The sequence below is a fragment of the Chelmon rostratus genome, chromosome 15 (genome assembly GCF_017976325.1).
Source record: "Chelmon rostratus isolate fCheRos1 chromosome 15, fCheRos1.pri, whole genome shotgun sequence".
Lineage (NCBI taxonomy): Eukaryota > Metazoa > Chordata > Actinopteri > Chaetodontiformes > Chaetodontidae > Chelmon > Chelmon rostratus.
In genome coordinates, this window is record NC_055672.1 from 6,254,788 (window position 1) to 6,273,312 (window position 18,525).

General features: G+C 42.0%; 2 protein-coding genes across 3 annotated transcripts; both read right to left on the reverse strand.

Annotated features, from left to right (window-relative positions):
- Positions 1-1,903: 1,903 nt before the first annotated feature.
- Positions 1,904-8,652, reverse strand: LOC121618240 (eukaryotic translation initiation factor 5A-1-like). Of its 2 annotated transcripts, none has more exons than XM_041953610.1 (5): positions 8,600-8,652; positions 7,320-7,494; positions 7,079-7,183; positions 6,121-6,252; positions 1,904-5,427 (listed from the first exon to the last, which is right to left on the reverse strand). In XM_041953610.1, exons 2-5 carry the CDS (start codon positions 7,479-7,481, stop codon positions 5,365-5,367), a joined length of 462 nt encoding a protein of 153 aa, XP_041809544.1. In that variant the 5' UTR covers positions 7,482-7,494; positions 8,600-8,652; the 3' UTR covers positions 1,904-5,364. The 2 variants fall into 2 exon arrangements, with proteins under 2 accessions (XP_041809544.1, XP_041809545.1); XM_041953611.1 differs by lacking the exon at positions 8,600-8,652 and adding an exon at positions 7,685-7,716.
- A 1,672-nt stretch (positions 8,653-10,324) lies between these two features.
- Positions 10,325-18,477, reverse strand: slc2a2 (solute carrier family 2 member 2). Its single transcript, XM_041953995.1, has 12 exons — positions 18,413-18,477; positions 17,786-17,900; positions 14,509-14,723; positions 14,253-14,377; positions 13,956-14,071; positions 13,689-13,851; positions 12,881-12,987; positions 11,700-11,780; positions 11,404-11,508; positions 11,215-11,316; positions 10,622-10,825; positions 10,325-10,528 (listed from the first exon to the last, which is right to left on the reverse strand). The coding sequence occupies exons 1-12, from the start codon at positions 18,475-18,477 to the stop codon at positions 10,325-10,327; spliced, it is 1,602 nt and encodes a 533-aa protein (XP_041809929.1).
- Between the last annotated feature and the right edge of the window lie 48 nt (positions 18,478-18,525).

The window sequence follows — 18,525 nt, forward strand, 5'->3', positions numbered from 1 at the left end:
TCGCTGCCACCTACTGATCATATAGCATCAATGCATCTTGTCATAACTGGCATATCTCATTCTTTCAGCAGTTTGCACATATCAGCACAGAACACATATCAATCAGTTGGTTGCAACATATTGTGCACAGATGAATTCACTCCAAGACAACAAGAAATCATGCTTACGTTTGCTTCATTTTGATTGATTTCATGCAAGTCTTACTTTGTCCTGTCGACCCTTCAGGGGCTTCAGCAGAAAAAGGGGACGGTTGTGGGGTGGCCATCAGTCTCCTGACCTCAACATCACCGAGCCTCGTTGGGGAGATCTCAAACGTGCAGTTCAGACAAGACGACCCAAGAATTTACAGGCAAGAAGAATGAGCAGCTTTACGGCCTGAGAGTAAAAAGGGCCTCATCCACTAAAGACTGAAAGCCATCATTCATGCTAAAGGGGGGAATATTAACCCTCCTATTGTCTTCGGGTCAATTTTGACCCTGTTTCAAGTGTTTGCATATCATATAGTAGATGGGAAGACAATACGAGGGTTAAGAGCTAAGGGTTTCAACAGGGACCATCTCAGTATTTTCTTTATTGATGTGTTTTTGTTTAGTGATTCTCTGATTCAAAATAAATGTGTTTTTTTTCTTAAAGAATAGAATACATCTTATAATTCTGCTGCGGGGCATTTGAACTTATGAGCACAATTGTATTTACATATATATCCTGAGTACAATATTCATTATCTGAGGCTATCTACTGGAAATGAAGAGAGCCATCACCTGTTCAGCTGGATTTACATGAATGTTATAGCAAGCTGGTGGAAGAAGTATTCAGGTCCTTCACTTTAGTAGCATAGAGGTACTAATACACTGAAAACAAGGAAGGGTCCTCCCTTCAAATCTACTTTAGTAAAAGTATTTACTATCAGCAAAAGCTGCTTGGAAGCCTGGATTGTGTATGTGACATCACTTTTACTTTTTCATGTACTTCAAAAACATATTAGATGATGTCATTCACCTGCCGTTTTTCATGTCTTACCTGTATGTGTACCTGAATTAAAGTATTATCAGCAAAATGTACTTAAAGTACCAAAAGTAAAATACTCTGCAGAAAAACTCCTTTTATTGCTGTAGATGTTAAAGAATGAGCTAATTTTAACCACTTTACATGCAGTCGGGCAGTTTAATCTACAGCAATGCATCAAATTCTGCAAGATCATTGAATGTTTCTGGCATCGCTGTCCTGTGAGAACCACATACCTCTATAAAAAAAAAAAAATCCAACTTTTTGAGCTCAGAACTTTTCAGTTTCGAGATACATTTTCCAACTAATTCAAGTTTATATAGAATAAATAGTGTACTAAATAAATAGTGTACTTATCTTAAGAAGCAGGGGGATTTTAACCCAGAAAAAGAACACTTAATTCTGCAGTTTCAAGAACATTAAAATTACAAATCACCAAATTTGGAAATACGTGGTTTTCTATAGCTGTCAAATGTAGTATGAAATGCAATAAAAAGTACAATATATATTTGATGGAAAAAGTATGAAGTTGCATAGAATGTAAAGTAAATCAAATTTGTACTTAAACACAGTAACTGAGCAAATATTACATTCCACCACTGAATAATGACTATTCTTTACTCATTTTTCTAATTGTCTTTTCTCGTGTGTCCATTTGTTGGTATAAATGCTTGAAAGTCAGCAACAAAGTTCCAGTATTGTGAAAACATGTCGAGAAGTTCAAGGTCAAGAGCAAACGTCCCTCACCGATCTGTTCGGGTGACTCTACAGCGACGGGCTCTTGTGCTTAAGACTGGTTATTTTGTCCCGGTGGGAAACAAAAAGCAGAAACACTTTATCGTAATGAGCTACGTTTTGTCACTTTGGACAAAATAAAACAGCTGACAAATGTCTTATAGTCAGTAACATCTGAACAAGCTTTATTTTGCCAAATAAAAACAGTTACGATTTTTAAGACAGCAGCCAGACATCAGAACAGAGAAGAGAGGAGCACTAGTATCTTTATGTTCCAGAAAGGTCAGATTAACCCCTGAAACTGTTTAGACATTAAACAAAGAAACATGTGCCAAGCTGGAAAAAAAAAAAAAAAAACCCTAAAACCCTTCTCAAGCATACAACAATAACACACAGTACACAAGACTAATTCACCTATTTCCTGTCTGAACACGACACACTGTACCTGTGGTCCAAACCACCACCCCTTGCAATAATAATGAAGCAGCAGAGATTTAAAAAAAAAAAAAAAAAACAGAAAATGTGAGGCGGATAACTTCTTTGATGAGAGGCACCAAACAAAGACAAACAGGAAATGTAACATTCTCCAGCATCAGAACAGCCAACATAACATAACATAATAATCGCATTAATAAATGAGGATACCGTTTGTTTGGAGCCCTGAGAAAATCTGTCCTCAGTCAAAAAGCTGTCGCACCCCTCAGGGTCTCTGATCCTAGCTCAGCATGTGACGCCGCCAAGGACAGGATGTCTCTCTTGCAGTGTAAACATTTTCTCAAAACGGCATCAGAGGTCAGTCGTGTTACCAGTCGTGTGGTAGTAATTAGTGCTACATACCAGAGGCCAGAGCAGCCTAATAATTAGAGGGAAGTGGGGGTGAGAACGGAGTCAATTTTCTCGCATCTGACCTTAGTCATAGATACATGTAACAGCACAAATATGGCTTAAGGAAGACAGCCCAGGGCTGTGGAGATAAGACGGAGAATGGTTCGAGCTATGAAATTACACTACTGTTCGGGTGCTTTCGGAAACCTGGCCACGCATTTAAAGGAGCAGTACACTGGAAACCAACCCTGGTTTTCACAGGCACACTGGCAATGTTTGCAATGAAAATACAGGACAAAAGCACAATGCCTCCGTCTGCGCTGACCTCCCGGTAAAACTAGTTTAACTTGCATACGGCTCTGTTTGCGGCGTTCCCCGCAATTAGCATGTGACAGGTCAGGTTTTACCAACATGCTCTTTAGGCTCATTACTCGCCAACGACAATGAAGTCAGGATGAGATGCTTCCGGCTGAAGCTGTGAGAGAATTTGTGCGCTTATGAAGGCAGGCAGGGACATCCCATAGGCCTGCAGATTCTATTATGCTGCCCTTTAGAGCATTTACTTGTTGGTCTGCTTAAACAAACGAATACTCAACGTGAAATTAGTACATTGAGTATGGCTTCCAGCTTTGGTCCTTGCAGTCCAGAGTGCTGTTGTGCTGTCTAAGTGAAAATCTACATGGCCGGGACAAAAAGCCGCTGCTGTAACGCCACAGCTCTAAACATGGAATTGAATAAGAACGGAATGATGACTAACGAAATTCATGTAGAACGTAATACACAATATAAGATTCAGTGGGTAAGTTTGGTGTGTTGACGGAAGTAAAAACAACTTGTGGACTGAAGTCTGAACAAAATAACAGACTGGCTGCCGTCGTACAAAGACCCCCCTGAAAGCTTAACAGAATACCTTACGATGTCAGTTTTACAATCACTGTGTTTAGACGCATTTAAGTAATCGGATTATTGTCAACGTTTGGCAGTAATCTAACGCCACAAACGTCATGTGAACACTCTCCTTACCTCCTGTAAGGGATTGAGGGATTTCTGCTAGAGAAACCACATTTCTTGACCGTGCACACGCTTCACAGAGTTTCTAAGAGTGTCTTTACAAGAGCACAGGTTCACGACCGAAACCTGAAATTAGAAAAGTATTGCTGTGACGACAGTGCAGAAGGTGGAAAGATCGCAGCGCTCACAGTGGTGCGCCCTAAAACAAGACTAAAGAGGTCATAACGGCAGGTTATTTGCACACAGGTGCTCTTGTGAGGAAAAAAAAAAAAAAAAAAAAGGCTTCTTCACAAGAGTCGCTGCACCGGCAACCCAAATGCTCAGATCAGGAAAAACAAGGAAAAAAACCTCAAGATTGCAGAGTTTCAAATACATTGCAAATACACTTGAAATAGTGTTACAGTTTAAGTTTTATGATAGGAGGTAGGGGAGGAAACTGACTACCTGCATGTACATGCAGACTCTACCACAACTACGTTAATGCAGCGCATGGAAACGCGCTCTGATTTCCTGCGATTCTGTGTGGATGTAAACGGAGAATAATAACCAGCCACCATAATTTCATAAAGCCATATGAGCCACAATCCATTTTCTGGGTGCAAACTCTGCACAAAACCCTTAAAATCCCACTGCAAAAAGAAATAAATCTACCAACGCTAAATTCTTTCTACAGCTACCTTCCCCCACCCGCAACCCGCAACCCAAATGTTCTTGGGCACCAGCGTCTCCCATCACAACAAGACTTGGATAACCCACCTAAGTTGGCTAGGTCTTATAAGACTTAAAACGGTTTCTTGTTTCCACTAATAAGTGCCAAGAAGTCATCATTATCTGCAGCTTTGCAAAGATGCGATTTGTTTTCGAGCAAAGCGTAATTGCTGAATTAAGCTTCAAACTTAAATTGTTTTAAGACTGTAGTGGTACAGGTTTGTAGTGTTTTGTTCTTTCAAAGTCGCTCTATACGTTTGTCAGCTCATAAAAAGGCCCCAAGTGAAAGGAAAGGGTTTTATAGCATAGAAGAGAAAATGGCCCCGGCCAGGCCTGTTCGGCGTCAGAACAGCTGAGGCAGCGGAGTTCCCTGCAAGAAAAGGCCAGTCCCACTGAAAGCCGGCTTGATGCACGAGAAATCTGACCACCATGTACTTTAAATGCAGAGTAAATAAAATATTGCGATTACATGAACTCATTACTGCTGAGGCATGTGTAAACAAGTCAACTGTAAATAAAGTGTGCATGTGAAGGAATGTGTTTTAACTGTCAGAGGCAGAAAGGCATTTTCTGGCCATCAATGAAGCTGTGCGTTTTTATGTTCTCTGAACTGCGTAAAAAGTAGAGCTGGAATCGAACTGAGGTGTTCAGTCAGCCAGTGGAGATCAAATTTAAAAAGATAAAAACATTTAGGGGACAATTTAAGTTGAAAGCAAGGTGCAGCATGTTGAAAAGAACAAGAGGAATGATAAAAAAAAAAATGCAGAGGGGAAAAAAAGAGAACATAACCAAGACAAAAAAAAATGTCATGACTTGCTGGAATGTTATTGCAGTGTTGTACCCACTGCAAAGTTTAGCTGTGATGTCTAAGGGTGGGTAACTTCATTGATTAAGGAGAATGCCAGTCAGTCCTGAGCCAAAGGTCCAGTTAAAGAAGTTGACCCAGACCAGCTTCTGGATTTCAGTCAACCAGCGGGGAAATTGGTGGAGATGTGGGGTGAAGGACAGCAGCTTTGGTGAGGCTTCAAAGCCATGATGGAGAATAGGAGTGAGAGGTCTCCAGCGTTATCCTGGACTTATTCACTTACTTACAGGCTTATGAGCAATTGCTTGCTCTTCCGACAATGCTTTCAACACAGTCACCTGAAAAGGGAAGAGAAAAATAAGATCTTGGACCAGAGCAGCGGTCCCTTCTCCTGCCTAAATTTCAACAGCTAAAGCTAGCTAGAGTTAGCCGAGCACAAGTTGCTGAATTAACTTGCTAGCAGGTTTCCATCATCCATCACCATAATGAAAAAGCCTATTTTAAAATCATACAAACATTTTCTTTGACTAACTGAGGTCAACTCAGGGACACTGTCAGACTTTATGGAAATATCAGTGACCATAAGCAAATTTCTGGAAATTTACTGTATGACTACATTGAAAAGCAACATATGACAAGATATGCAATGAACCGTGTTTACCATTGCTCCAGTTCAGTCACTATCTGGTGGTAACATGATGGTTTATGTTGTCATTTAGTGTTGGTTAATGTTTCAACCATTAGTGAGGTGGTTGTTACGTTTCCTGACCCCAACTGTATTTAACAACAGTCTTTCTGAGTTCTTGTCCCATGTGTTGAATATCATTAAAGGGTCGACATCGCTGATAGCTTAATAACACATCACATGACAAAGTAATTAAAATATTACAGAAATCTTATTAGTAAGGCATTATATTACTTCATTAGTGCAAAAAGTAATATATTACTGTCCTGTTATTTTTGTTAGACATTACCATCAACACTGACCAGTGAGATTTTCTTTTGTCCACCACTGCCACACAGAAACTCACCATTAAACTTTCTCCGTCATCGAACCTCTTTGCGATGTCTTTGCCAAGCTCACCCTCTGGCAGTTTAAGGTCCTCTCTGATTTCACCATCATCCAACATCAGGGACAAGTAACCATCTGAGATGTTACACAGCTAAATGTGCAAGACAAAAATTAAAGCAGTCAAGTGTTAAAAACATTAAGACTGTTTTTCTTCTTGTTGTTGTTTTCTTCTTACAGCAAGAGAGTTAAACCTGGCCGCTGGGACAGCTAAAACATGGACAGTGGCAGTATGTGATGTATCCATGTTAGTTGTCCATTTAACAGAGCAGGAACTTTTCTTCTGATCAATGCAGCTGCACACAGCAGCTCTATTTAAGCTGATAATTAAGGTCTATCACACATGCAGCAATGCTATCTGAAGTATTATTTAAATGCTACATTTTCTGAGCCGTACCCATGCTATTCACATGGTAGGACAGGTAAATGTCATGTACAGTATATAAGTTCCAAACAAGATCACGGTTTTCACAAAAACATTAGAACAGAAGTTCACTAGGGAAACATATTTACAAGATCTTTTTTGCCACATGAAGACAATTGAAAACCAAAAACTCAAAAACTAACCTAGTCTTCATTTCTAACGGCTTTAGAGAATTGCTATCCCAAAAGAGGCCTCCAGCCAGGGAAGAAGAGACTGCTTGTTGGCAAAGACAAAACCTGTTCAGCAAGTTCAAAACCTGTATACCCTTTCACAACTGCTGAAGAGACAGCTCAGCTCTGAAGCTTGTGACACACCCGTGTAACAATCGAAAAAGCATTCATTGTCTCCCATCATACTTTTTCAACAGGTGTGGTTTATCGAAGTCCAAAACATGATCAGAAATGGATGCACTGGCGGTCCAAGCGAAAGCCGCAACATCAATCATGAATGTGTGGTGCCCCTAGGTTACACCAAGAGATTCAACAGGACATCTCACCTGGTAATCTTTCCTTGATACATTTGGGACATCGATGTTGTGGGTAGATGGGCAAACATCCTCATACTTCTTCTGAGTAAAGATGTCAATGCCAGTAAGGTGAACCTTGAAAAGAAAACACCATACCTGGTTAGATCTAGCTTTGGGCCTAGTAAGCATTGGGGGTTGCTTGTAAAACTGAGAACCGTCAGGCTAAATTACAAATGTGCCTTAAGCCCTGCATTCCAAAGGATGCACTTACCTTGGCATGTCCATGCTTGCCTGTCTTAGAAACAGACATGTCAACGATCTTACAGGGGAATCCTTTCAGCATGGCATGGCCATTCTTCCTTAATGCAGAGCACTGCATAGGATATGTTGCAGAGGCCCCAGAGCTCCCGCCTTCGAAATCGTCACCGTCCATGATGCGCTACAGGCTGTTTTAAGTTACCCGAATGAGAAGAAGAACACAAGAACAAATAAAACATGTGCCAGACAGTAGAATTACTTACAAAGGGTGTGTGTGGTATCAAGAGCCACTATTGCAAACATGAAAGAGGAATAATCAGATGTTATGTGGTAGCTGGTGAGATTACAGATGTGTAAGACTCAATTGAAAACGCAGACCTATGATCACAAGCAGGACCAGCTTCGACTGGCCAGCAGCTGTCAGAAGCTGATGCTGCTGAGCACCTTGTAAAAAGAGACAAGCTGTGCTTACGTGGCCACGTTCAACCTGTTCTCTAAAGGGAAGTGGGGCGCGGCTGGGTCCTAAGTGCTTACAAACCAATACTCTAAAAATCAGAGAGGGACTAAAAATGCTCTGCTGCACGTTTCTCGACGTTCAAATTTAACGCGATCTTTCCAGTCTAACGTCGATACTCGTCGAGGCTGCAGACTTCCAGCGATCCATGCGCTGATTCATTCCTTCATTCATTCATTACACTTGTGTACAAACAAATGTCCGAGGTGCTGCAACCACATGTCGCTGGACGACTTTCTGAAAAGCTAACAGCTGACGTCAGCTGCTTATGTGTCGAATTTACCTGTTCACCATGTTGCTGTAATCTCAAAATTTTCTTTCACGCTGTTCGGGGAAAATGAATAACGAGTTAAATATGTCAAGTGGCGACATTATTAGTAGGCTGTCTTCGTAAAGTAATCTTTAAAAAGATCGCTCGCTAGCACACCATTAACTAGCTCTGCTACGTGGCAGCTGGGCCAGGTGAGCACGTTTCACGGTGAATTAGCTTAAAACAGTAAGCTAGCTTTAGGCTCCTAACTCGATAACTAAGTTAGCCTTCTAGCACGACCCACACCCACTGACACTGACAGACGATATTGTTGCTAAGGTAGGGTGCTAACTTTTTTTTCCCCCACTCGCTCAGCAAACATCGTCTCACGAACGTCACATAGAAGTTGCTGATTAACTAATGTTATCTTAACGCCACGTGGCTCCCAGTATTACACATTAGATAAGGCGGCAGCACACGACAAACAGTAGGATATTTAACTTTGTACAAAATGTACCAACTTCCTTACCTTGAGTCTCGCTTACACTTACGAAGAAATGTCACTGCTGCTTCTTCCTCGTCTTCTTTTTATTCTGCTGGTTCTTCTTCTTCTTCGTCGGAGTTTTATGGCGGCTTGCATCTACGTGTGTTGCATTACCGCCGCCTACTGGATTGTAGCAGAAAGTGATCCCGTTCACGACTTTGCGCCCTTCCCTCGTGGGAGTATCAAGAGCTGCTTCAGATACATCCACCACATCCAAGAATCTCCTGACGGCACCATCTTAATTCTACAACATCACCATGGCAATAAAGGCGTTTCTTGGCAATAGTATTAACACTATTTGTTATTATTTTTAATCTAAAGGCAGCATACATTGTTTTTTTCCCAGTTATTGGGGCAATACGTATTTTTTAGATATTTTATATTTTTTTTATATTTTCTACATTTTTTTCTTTTATATAGTCAGAATTTCCTTTTGCTTGTATAATATGTGCATATATATAGTGTACCTTTTTTATTTTGTATTTAACTTTTTTTGAAGTTCTCTATCTCTGTTGCTATTTTTCTTCCCACTGCTATTACATGCTGCTGTAATTGTTTTTACCGTTGAAGATGAACGAAGGCAATGCAAGTTTCCTGTGCTTCCAGGTGTGCGTGACTGTTAAGCTCAGAGCAACACCGAGGCGTTAGCTGGGAAGAGCACAGCCAGCTTGTAATTAGTTTTAGGTTAGTCCCGTAGCGTTGCTGGGGGCTGTGTAAGAGGGACTGTGTCTTTGGGTAAACAGACCTTTCTGCAAGCGTAGTAAATTTCCTCTGGTGTCCGTTAAACATTAATTGTCTGCTGTGTGATCTCCATCGCTGGTTCCCGAAAACAGGGCCCTCTTACTTGGATAAGAAAAAAATCTTTAAAGATCCACTCCAGACAAAAAGGTGCATAAATATACTCTGCTCTGAATAATGATTTGTGTTGGATATGCTTTTTTTTCACAAAAAAGAATAATTACCTCATTTAAAATTCCAGATTATACAAATATATAAAGTTTAACAGTTGGATACAAGACATCTGATACAGACATACACACATACTGGTTCAACATTAACAAGTTAAGAGACAATAAAGAACACACTTTTGAGTGGAGGGGTTTATGATTATATTGTGGAGTAATTCTTCAGGTAAGTAATATCCACACTGGGTAACCAAATACCACTACAGTCTAACAGACACTCATATATTATATATAATAAGTAGCATTAGGTAGTACACCACTATACTGAGCAGCTGTTTGCTGCCTCTGCCTGCCTGCTGTTTGCTGCTGGGTAGGTTTTGTCTGCAAGCTCTATTGAGTTTTAGAGCTGATGTAAACTGAAGAGTCAGGTCATGATTCTCTGTACGTTCAACAACACAACTGGCCCACATACAAACAGCCATGCGATCCAGTAGCGGTTGTAGTAGCATCAACCATCAAGTCATAATACTGCATCAAAGTTTGCAATTTGGTTAAATGTTAACATTACTCCATTTAACGGAAGTATTATATTGTAAGTCACCTTTCAGCAGCTCTTGTATGTACATCATGAAAAAAAAATGTTCTCCTTTGTAAAAACTGTTGAATTTTCTCCTCAATTCATCAATTATTATATTGTACATTATATCGTCATAGTGGATAAATGAACATAAACACTTTTGAAATACTGACAGCTGGACACACACTTCCACATTCAAACACTCTGCACGAACACGTGGCCGTTGTTTCAAGCGTCTGCGGACGCTTTGAGCTGCTGCAGCTCAGTAGCGTCTTTGGGGCTCTGCGCCACCTTTTTCCGCCCCTTGTTGAATTCAGCGGCAATCTCCTCAAAACTTTTGCCCTTAGTCTCGGGGACGCGAAAATACGTAAACAGAGTGAAGCCGAAAAGCAGCACGGCAAACAGGATGAACACGTAGCTGTCCAACCAAGCCTGGAAATAAAAAAAACAAAAAAGAAAGAAAGATGAAAATAAGAAGCCCACATGCAGGCACGTGTTTACAGTGTGCGTGTCCTTCCTGCCTACCTGTATGTAAGGAAAGGTCATGCCTATGATGAAGTTGCTGGTCCAGTTGCAGCAGCCAGCGAGGGCGATGGCCGCAGGCCGAGGCCCCTGGCTGAACAGCTCAGCCACTATGAACCACGGAATGGGACCGGGACCGATCTCAAAGAAGCTCACGAAGAGGAAGATCGCTGACATGCTGACGTAGCTCATCCATGTGAATTCACTCTGGAGGGAGGAGCACATCAGTGAGGGGACTCTGTTAGGTTCAGGGTAGTTTCTTGAGTACTCAAAATGAGCTCTGAGCTCTCTTGCAGGCAACATCTGTTTGTCTTGTTGCGTGTCATTTGCTTCATCACCTTAAAGTGTAACAAAGATGAAATGGTTACAGTTTTTTTTTTATGTGATACCCGTTTTCCAGGTCTCAGGTGCACAGCAATCTTAACTTAAAGTGTGCTTGTGTACTTTTACCAGAGGGTGGATGAATACAAAAACTGCCCAGAAAAACAAGGTTGTGGCGCAAAATGACGACTGAGCAAACTCCACCTGCTGAGGAGGACCGTGAGATGCAGTGGAAAGGTCCAGAACAACATGGCGAGTGGGCTGCTTGAACAAACCTGGAATTTGAGGCCGACTGTCATGACAATCGCACAGCAGCACATCCCTCCGAGCCCAGCCAGAGTCAGAGTGCACCTGCCAGCCTTGTCCACCAGCGCAACCTGAAACATACAGCGCAGTGTTTGTCTGTCTGTGTGTGTGTGTTTAGAAGAAATGTGTGTGTTGTGCACATAAATGCAGCCACTCACAGACACCAGAGTGAAGACTGTGTTGATGGCCCCGACTCCTATAGTGGCGTAGACTGGTTGACTGATGCCAGCCCGAGTGAAGATCGTCGTAGAGTAATAAAAAATCTTGAAGACAAAACAGGGGGAGATCTTCTGTCATTGCAAAGTCGAACGTAATCGTGTTCGTACAACAGAGCAACACAGATCTCCTGCGCTCTGCATTTTCATGACCCAGTTACTGATGATGTGCACATACACTGATTGCTACTCTAATCTGAATCAGAAAAAGGCGGAGCTGAAGTTAATTTTCCACTCACAGCGTTGATGCCAGAAAACTGTTGAGAGAGATGCATCATGAGGGCAACGATCAGCTGCTGCCTGTACACAGAGGAGAGGATCTGAGGGGAGAGTACAGAGACAAAGATTGTCACTGCAGTGGTTTTATCAAAGCACAAAAATCTTTGTCTTATTCTACCACAACAACAACAACAACATTATTATTTTTATTATTATTATTAGTAGTAGTAGTAGTAGTAGTAGTCGTAGTAGTAGTAGTAGTGGTAATATGCACTATAATTACGAAATATTATTGTCATTTTCGGTATTGTTATTATTGTTATAATAATAATCATACTCATGATAATAAAACTTTATTTGTACAGCTCCTTTTATACAGGAATTGCAGCTCAAAGTGCTTAAGTGTTTATTATTAAGGTATTAGCAGTAGTAGTATTCTACTATTCTATCATTCTTGTTACTTAATGTTGCAGAACAGATCTATGTCTATATGGACGGTTGCTTTTTATTTTATAAAAACCTAGTTTACATATTGACATTTACATTATTTGTGGTTGATTTATATTATAGTAAAGTCCACATGTGCATATTTCTTTACATATTTAAGATATTTAAGATCAAATATTTCTTATTTCGTAGTTCTGTTTATTTTACTCGTTCTGTATATGTATATTCTAACAACATCACGTTTGTTCGCTTGTTTGTGTTTTTGATGTTTTTGACACGTTTTGCTACTGCAGAAATCTTTGGTTTGGTTGGACCGCCTCATCTGCAGCCCTTTTAAAGTAGCTTGCATCAAAACGTGTGTTTTTCTTGATCTTTAAAACATATGGAGGCATGATCTGAAAAGCTGAGCTCTGGAGTCATTGTAAAATCTTTTAATAAGGCGCAGCAACTAATGTTTTAAGGTGAATGATTGAACATCAACTACATGAGATCATCAGTCAACATTGGTTGCTGAGTAACTTGGACAGTTCAGAGTGTCTCTGTCCCCCCTGAGAGGGAACGTCAGTCATGTGATAGCCTGATGCAAGTGGTTTTGGCGGCTCAGGGAGTTCAGCTTCAGCTTTTACTATAAAAACCCGAAAATCAAAGTCATTTCCTTCAAAGTTGTTGAGTTAAAATAAAATTCACATGAGATAATATTCAGGTAGTTGTGACAACATATCTGAAGTGACCCTCCTCCTGTTCACAGACCTACCAAAGAAAGGATGGAGACTCTGGGCTCCTTGTCTGCCTCGTTTTTCTCTCTCCTCATCTCTTCCAGATCAGGAGTTGGATCATAATCCCCCTTTAGACGAAGTAGACCTGCAACAAAACATTGAGTGAACGGGGACAAAAGCAAAACTCTGTATGAATCTATATAAATGGCTTATTTGCAGTGGAGGAAGAAGTTTTCAGATCTTTTATTTAAAACCAAATGTGACAGCACAATAATGTTAAAATGCTCCATTGCAGGTTAAAGTATTGCTATCAAATGTTTGCTGAAGTAAGATTATGCAAATTTTTTTTAGAAAATGTGCTTAAAGTTTTGGGAAATGCACTTATTGCTTTCTAGCTGAGAGTTAAATGAAAAGACAGATGCCTCTCTCATGGATGGTAAATATGAAGCTACAGCAGGCGCTCGGTTAGCTTAGCTTAGCTCAAAGACAGGAAAAAGAGGGAAACAGCTAGCTGGGCTCTGTCTGGGGGGACAAAAATGGGGTTTATGTGGCAGAAGAGCTATAGTGTGTTAATTATTGAGCTTTAGAGGTGTTGGCCAAGCCTAAGGCTAGCTGTTTCCACCTGTCTCCAGTCTTTGAGCTAAGCTAAGCTTTCCAGCTGCTGGCTGCAGCTTCATATTTAGCAGTCAGATGTGAGAGTGGTGTCGATCTTCTCCTCTAACTCTGGGAAATAAAGTGCATTTTCCATATTGTGGAACTACTGCTTATATCTGAATGGCTGAGCCTATAAGAGAGCACCAGAGAGAAAAAAGGATGACAGAAAGAGCTGCTTTGTGTAATTCCTACTTTTTCGAGCCTCTTGTTCCTTGCCCAGTAGGATGTAAAGGTACCGCGGGCTCTCGGGGCATAGAGGCAGCAGAAGGGTTTGCAATATAGCTGGAGCCCCAGACAGGCCAAGCAGCAGGGGCCACATTTCATCATTACCAAGTATAAAGTCCAAACCTAACACCTACATCCAAACACAAACACATATGGTTTAGGTTATTTGTTCAGTACGCTGACAAGCAAAGATGCTGGTGTGCATGTGTGTGTGTGTGTGTGTCTGCAGCTCACCTGGCTGATTAGGATGCCAGTGACAACAGCCAGCTGGTGCAACGTCCCCAGAGCCCCTCTGTAAGCCTTGGGTGCGATCTCGCCAACGTACATAGGCACGAGCCCTGAAGACAGCCCTGAAACACACACATCATGAGCCAACCGGCTTCAAACAAACATTTGCTGTTGGATATAAGACAGTCAGGAACATAATGAGGACAATTTGCCTCTTCTATAGTGTATAACCCATAAATATTGGCATTTCAGACTAAACGATGTGAGTATTAATCAAGGGTTGTAACGTGTGCTTCAGCGTACCACAATAAAAGCCCATAACAGCGCGGCCAGCGATGACCATGATGTGAGGCTTCCACATCTTGCAAAGAGCCATCAGCAGTCCAGCAGCTACAGCCAGGACATTGATCATTAACATGCCCTTCACCCTGTAAGGCAGCGAGAGATAGAAAGGTGGCAGAAGGAGATATAGAGAAGCTGAAGAGAAGCTCCATCACTTTCCACCAATCCTTCATTCTTGCACTTTTATGTCCTTATTATGTCGTCATTCCTTTCTCACCTCCCTCTCAGGTCTCCCACAAATCCCACCAAGAAAGAGGACACCATGCCACCGATGGAGAAGATCGCGACGGACAACGACCAGTATATGACCACGGTCGGGTGCTGTCCCGCCTTTGAGGACTCCTCCTCTTCTTCTTCCGTGGTGTTTTCCGACCGGACGTCAACCCTCTCCGACCACAGCCCCAGGGATCGACTATAATGCTTTTCAATGACCTGCGACACGTGACATGTTTATGCATCGACAGACACAAAATATGCACATGTGCACGGACCCCTTCTGCTAAAATCTCATTCACAAATATTCATAGTAGTGACGACATCCGTTATGCAACATTGCATTTTATTGGAGAAATGTGAGTTAACAGAAAAACCTTTGATGAGCTCAGTTTTATCCAATTCAATACACATGTCTATTAAAATCAAATAAGCAGCAGAGGTTTGAAGTGAAATTGGAAAGATTCCACCTCAACACGGTCACTCTAGTTCTGTGACAGGCAGTTGCAGCGTCCTCACATCACGGTCAAAGTGGCACATTAGCTGTTCATCGCCTGAATCACACCATCGCTCTTAATCACAGTGTGACTGATGGTGGGTTGTGTGTTTTTTGTTTTTCTTCCACTCGGTTATTTCTAATTTCAGATATGTTTGCATCTTGCTTTGAGGAACCTGCCTACCATGTCTGCACAGTGACAGTGACAAGGTGTTTTAGCTGGACACCATGATATCAACAGATCAGGAGCTGCAGTGAGTCCGCTGGAGGTTTCGTTACGTTCAGACCTGTATCAAGCTAAAACTGATCACTTACAAAGTTATTTAAAAGATCTTGTATTGCCCTTTGACCCTCTCCACTGCCTAAGATCCTGCGTCATTCCTGGTTGCTCCAAGGTCCAGATTCATACATTTATTAGGCCATCAGTTCTGAGCTCTTAGACTTTGGAACAACCTCCCTGAGGTGAGGAGATCAGGGCTGCAAACTCTGTCTCCCTTTAAAAATCCCACGTTTGCTTTTCAGTAAATTTCATGACATTTTAATCAGTTTTACTCTTTGTGTTTTAAATGTGTTCTGTTTTTATTGTATTGTGCCTTGTAACTGTGTTTTGAACGGTGCTATATGAATAATAATGTCTTAGCCGATCATCCAGTTGCCTTTCCCCACTGAAATGTGCTGTACATGCACCTACTCCACCAATCAGGAGGATGAATCTTTACCCCTTTGCTCTATCTGGTTGAACACAGCAGGATTCTACTAAGCTGGTTGGCAGCTTGGAGATCTGGACTTTGCTGATGACCTCGGCATCCTTGCCACCAACTATCACAACATACAACAAAAGACAGACAAGCTCGACGTGCAGCAGCAAGCGAAAGGTTCTCAATTTCCACAACCCCGAAACTCAAGTGATGTGCTTTGATAAAACAACTCCAGCTCCTGTTTTAATAAATGCTGCAATGTAGAGTTCACCCTCATAAACAGTTCTGAACGCTAGCGTTGATATGAAAAAAAAAAATCATGCCTGAGGAGGTTTTGTGGCATCATTAACAAGATCACAACCTTTGAATTATAAAGAAAAACTAAGGCAGATACAACTGCAGTGGCTGGGTCACGTTCGTCAGATGGAGGCAATCCGTATCCCAAAGGTTGGGCTGAGGTGGACTCCTCCAGGCAAAAGAAAACCTGGAGGTCCATTATGATCTGGAACAGCCAGGCAACATGTTGCCATTGTGGCCTTATGTTCCACAGAAGACGAGCTAAGTGTGATAATGAGAAGCTAAAGAACAAACTGAATGGGACGCAGGACATTTTCCCACATTCATGACCTGACTTTGACGTCACAAGCATGTGGCACCTCCAGTCAAAACTCAGCAATCCATCTACATCTTAAGGTCAAGGGACGCTCATATGAGGACAATAACGTACACATTTTGGCCAAGGAAGACCGATGTTTTGAAAAAGGAGTGAACAAAGCCATCTTCGTCAAACTGCAATTAACATCGCTGAACAGAGGAGGTGGTCTACGACACCACCTATCAGCCACTAGCAATGCAGCCATGAGATCCCTCCCCAGGCAGCTTAAAGGGCCATTCACACCATGACTCATGTGACCCTAACGATTCGCTTAATGGCTGGGTGGGCCAACAATCCTGCAAGAGGATAAACACCTGAGACTCCCCACTGGTCCGTTAGAACTGAAGAAGCCTCTTGGATGAGAGACCAAACGTCTTCTGGAGCCTCAGGCGAGTCCAGCTGTCTTTGTAAAGACTTTGACATCATATGCACAGAAATATGGCTGACAAATGTGGACGTTTGGTTGATGGTAAGAAACTTTTTATTGATTCACATATTGCATAGAAATTTCTTGCTCACATAATTTTTTATATGGTGTTAGCTTTGCTAGCCATGTACAGTGACCTAGATTAGATTAATAGCTAATAGCTATTTGCAACACATCTCTGTAGCATCCATGTTGTTTCCACATTATAAGCAGCATGAACACACCAAAGTCGCACATCTGAACGTGCAGCATTTGAATGCAACATGAATCAGACACAGCAGAGCTTGGTCAGCCATTGGCGCAGGGAAGACTGTCACATTTGCAGCCGTCATGAACAACGTCCGCATATGGTCTGAGCTCAAACTGGCAAATTCTAGGAGAGACAGGGAAGTGTGTCTTTCGCCTGCCAGAGCTTCCATTCCAAGTTCCTCAATGTGAGATGTAATCCACAGAGGGGCCAATGAAGAAAGAGCTTCATCACCAATGCCTATCTGTGTAGAAAGACCAGGTCTGCAGGGACCGTGGAAGAGTGCAATGCCATCTGAACAGAGCTGGACAGGTTGATGTCCTCGCCAGAGTGATCTATCATGAGTATAGTGTTGTCTTTCTGCAGGGAATTCAACTGTACCAACTCCTCCAGCAGCTTGGAGCAGACAGACACTGGCACAAGCTACATTCTGACTTGTCTGCCAGTTCACAAGACATGTGTTTGGTGGAGAGGCACTCAAAATGCTATTTATTACAGACAAGAGAAATTCAGACAGCTTGCAAAGTTTCCATGAAACAATTCTGAGATGGGCAACACAAGACAAACTCGGAAGAAGAGGTTTGTTTGTTGTCGTCTGTCTCCAGTGTTGCAGGAAATTTGCGCTCGTCTTATAGGGTGAGCAGCCATAGGGTCGAGTAAGCTTAGTCAGACCTGCTGATGTGCCGGCAAACATCAGAACGCCGAAGCAAACAGTCGAACCAGTCAGCAAACAAAGCCTGCGTTAAAGTAGAGCCTACCTGCTGGGGTGCATTGATGACTCCGAGGCTGTAGCCATACTGCAGGGACCCCAGAACTGCCGTGAACACAGCCAGAGCCAATGTGCCTGTTAGCTGCTGCAGGGGTGAGAGGTAATCATTCAGATAAAGGACACACACACACACACACACGAATGCATGTACAAACACACAAGTTAACGTGCACATAAGCAAGAACATTAGCGTGTAAAGTGTTACTCAGTATACGGTCACAAATAAAAGTGCAACTTCATCCACATTGTCCATTGATTTCTTCCTGCTTTATGCACTATTTCAGACAACCCTGAGAATGATTCCACACAGAAGTTATAAAAGTTAAGCAAGAATGTTTTAATGGAACATTTTACATGTGTTATAAATACCTTTGAACTGACACCTTGTGGCAAACATGTCAGAATTTAATTCACGACGTGAGAGCACAGAAAACACTGACGAATAACGAGCTGCTTGTTTCTGCAGCTCAGAGTGGTAAATGTAACCTCGACTGCTTAAACCTCCATACGTCACCAGTGTAGTGACCAGCCAACCTGTAGGGAATTATTGCTCACAGGAATATATAACTGAAATGCTGCACATAAAAGGAATCTCCACGCCAAAGAATGATCTTACCTTTCCGGACATGGTGGATCCAGAGTGTCAGCCAGGAGGTTGCTAATGATCAATGAAAGGGGCATGCCGGATCACGCCGTGTCCACTCACTAATCCACTGACACATGCACATG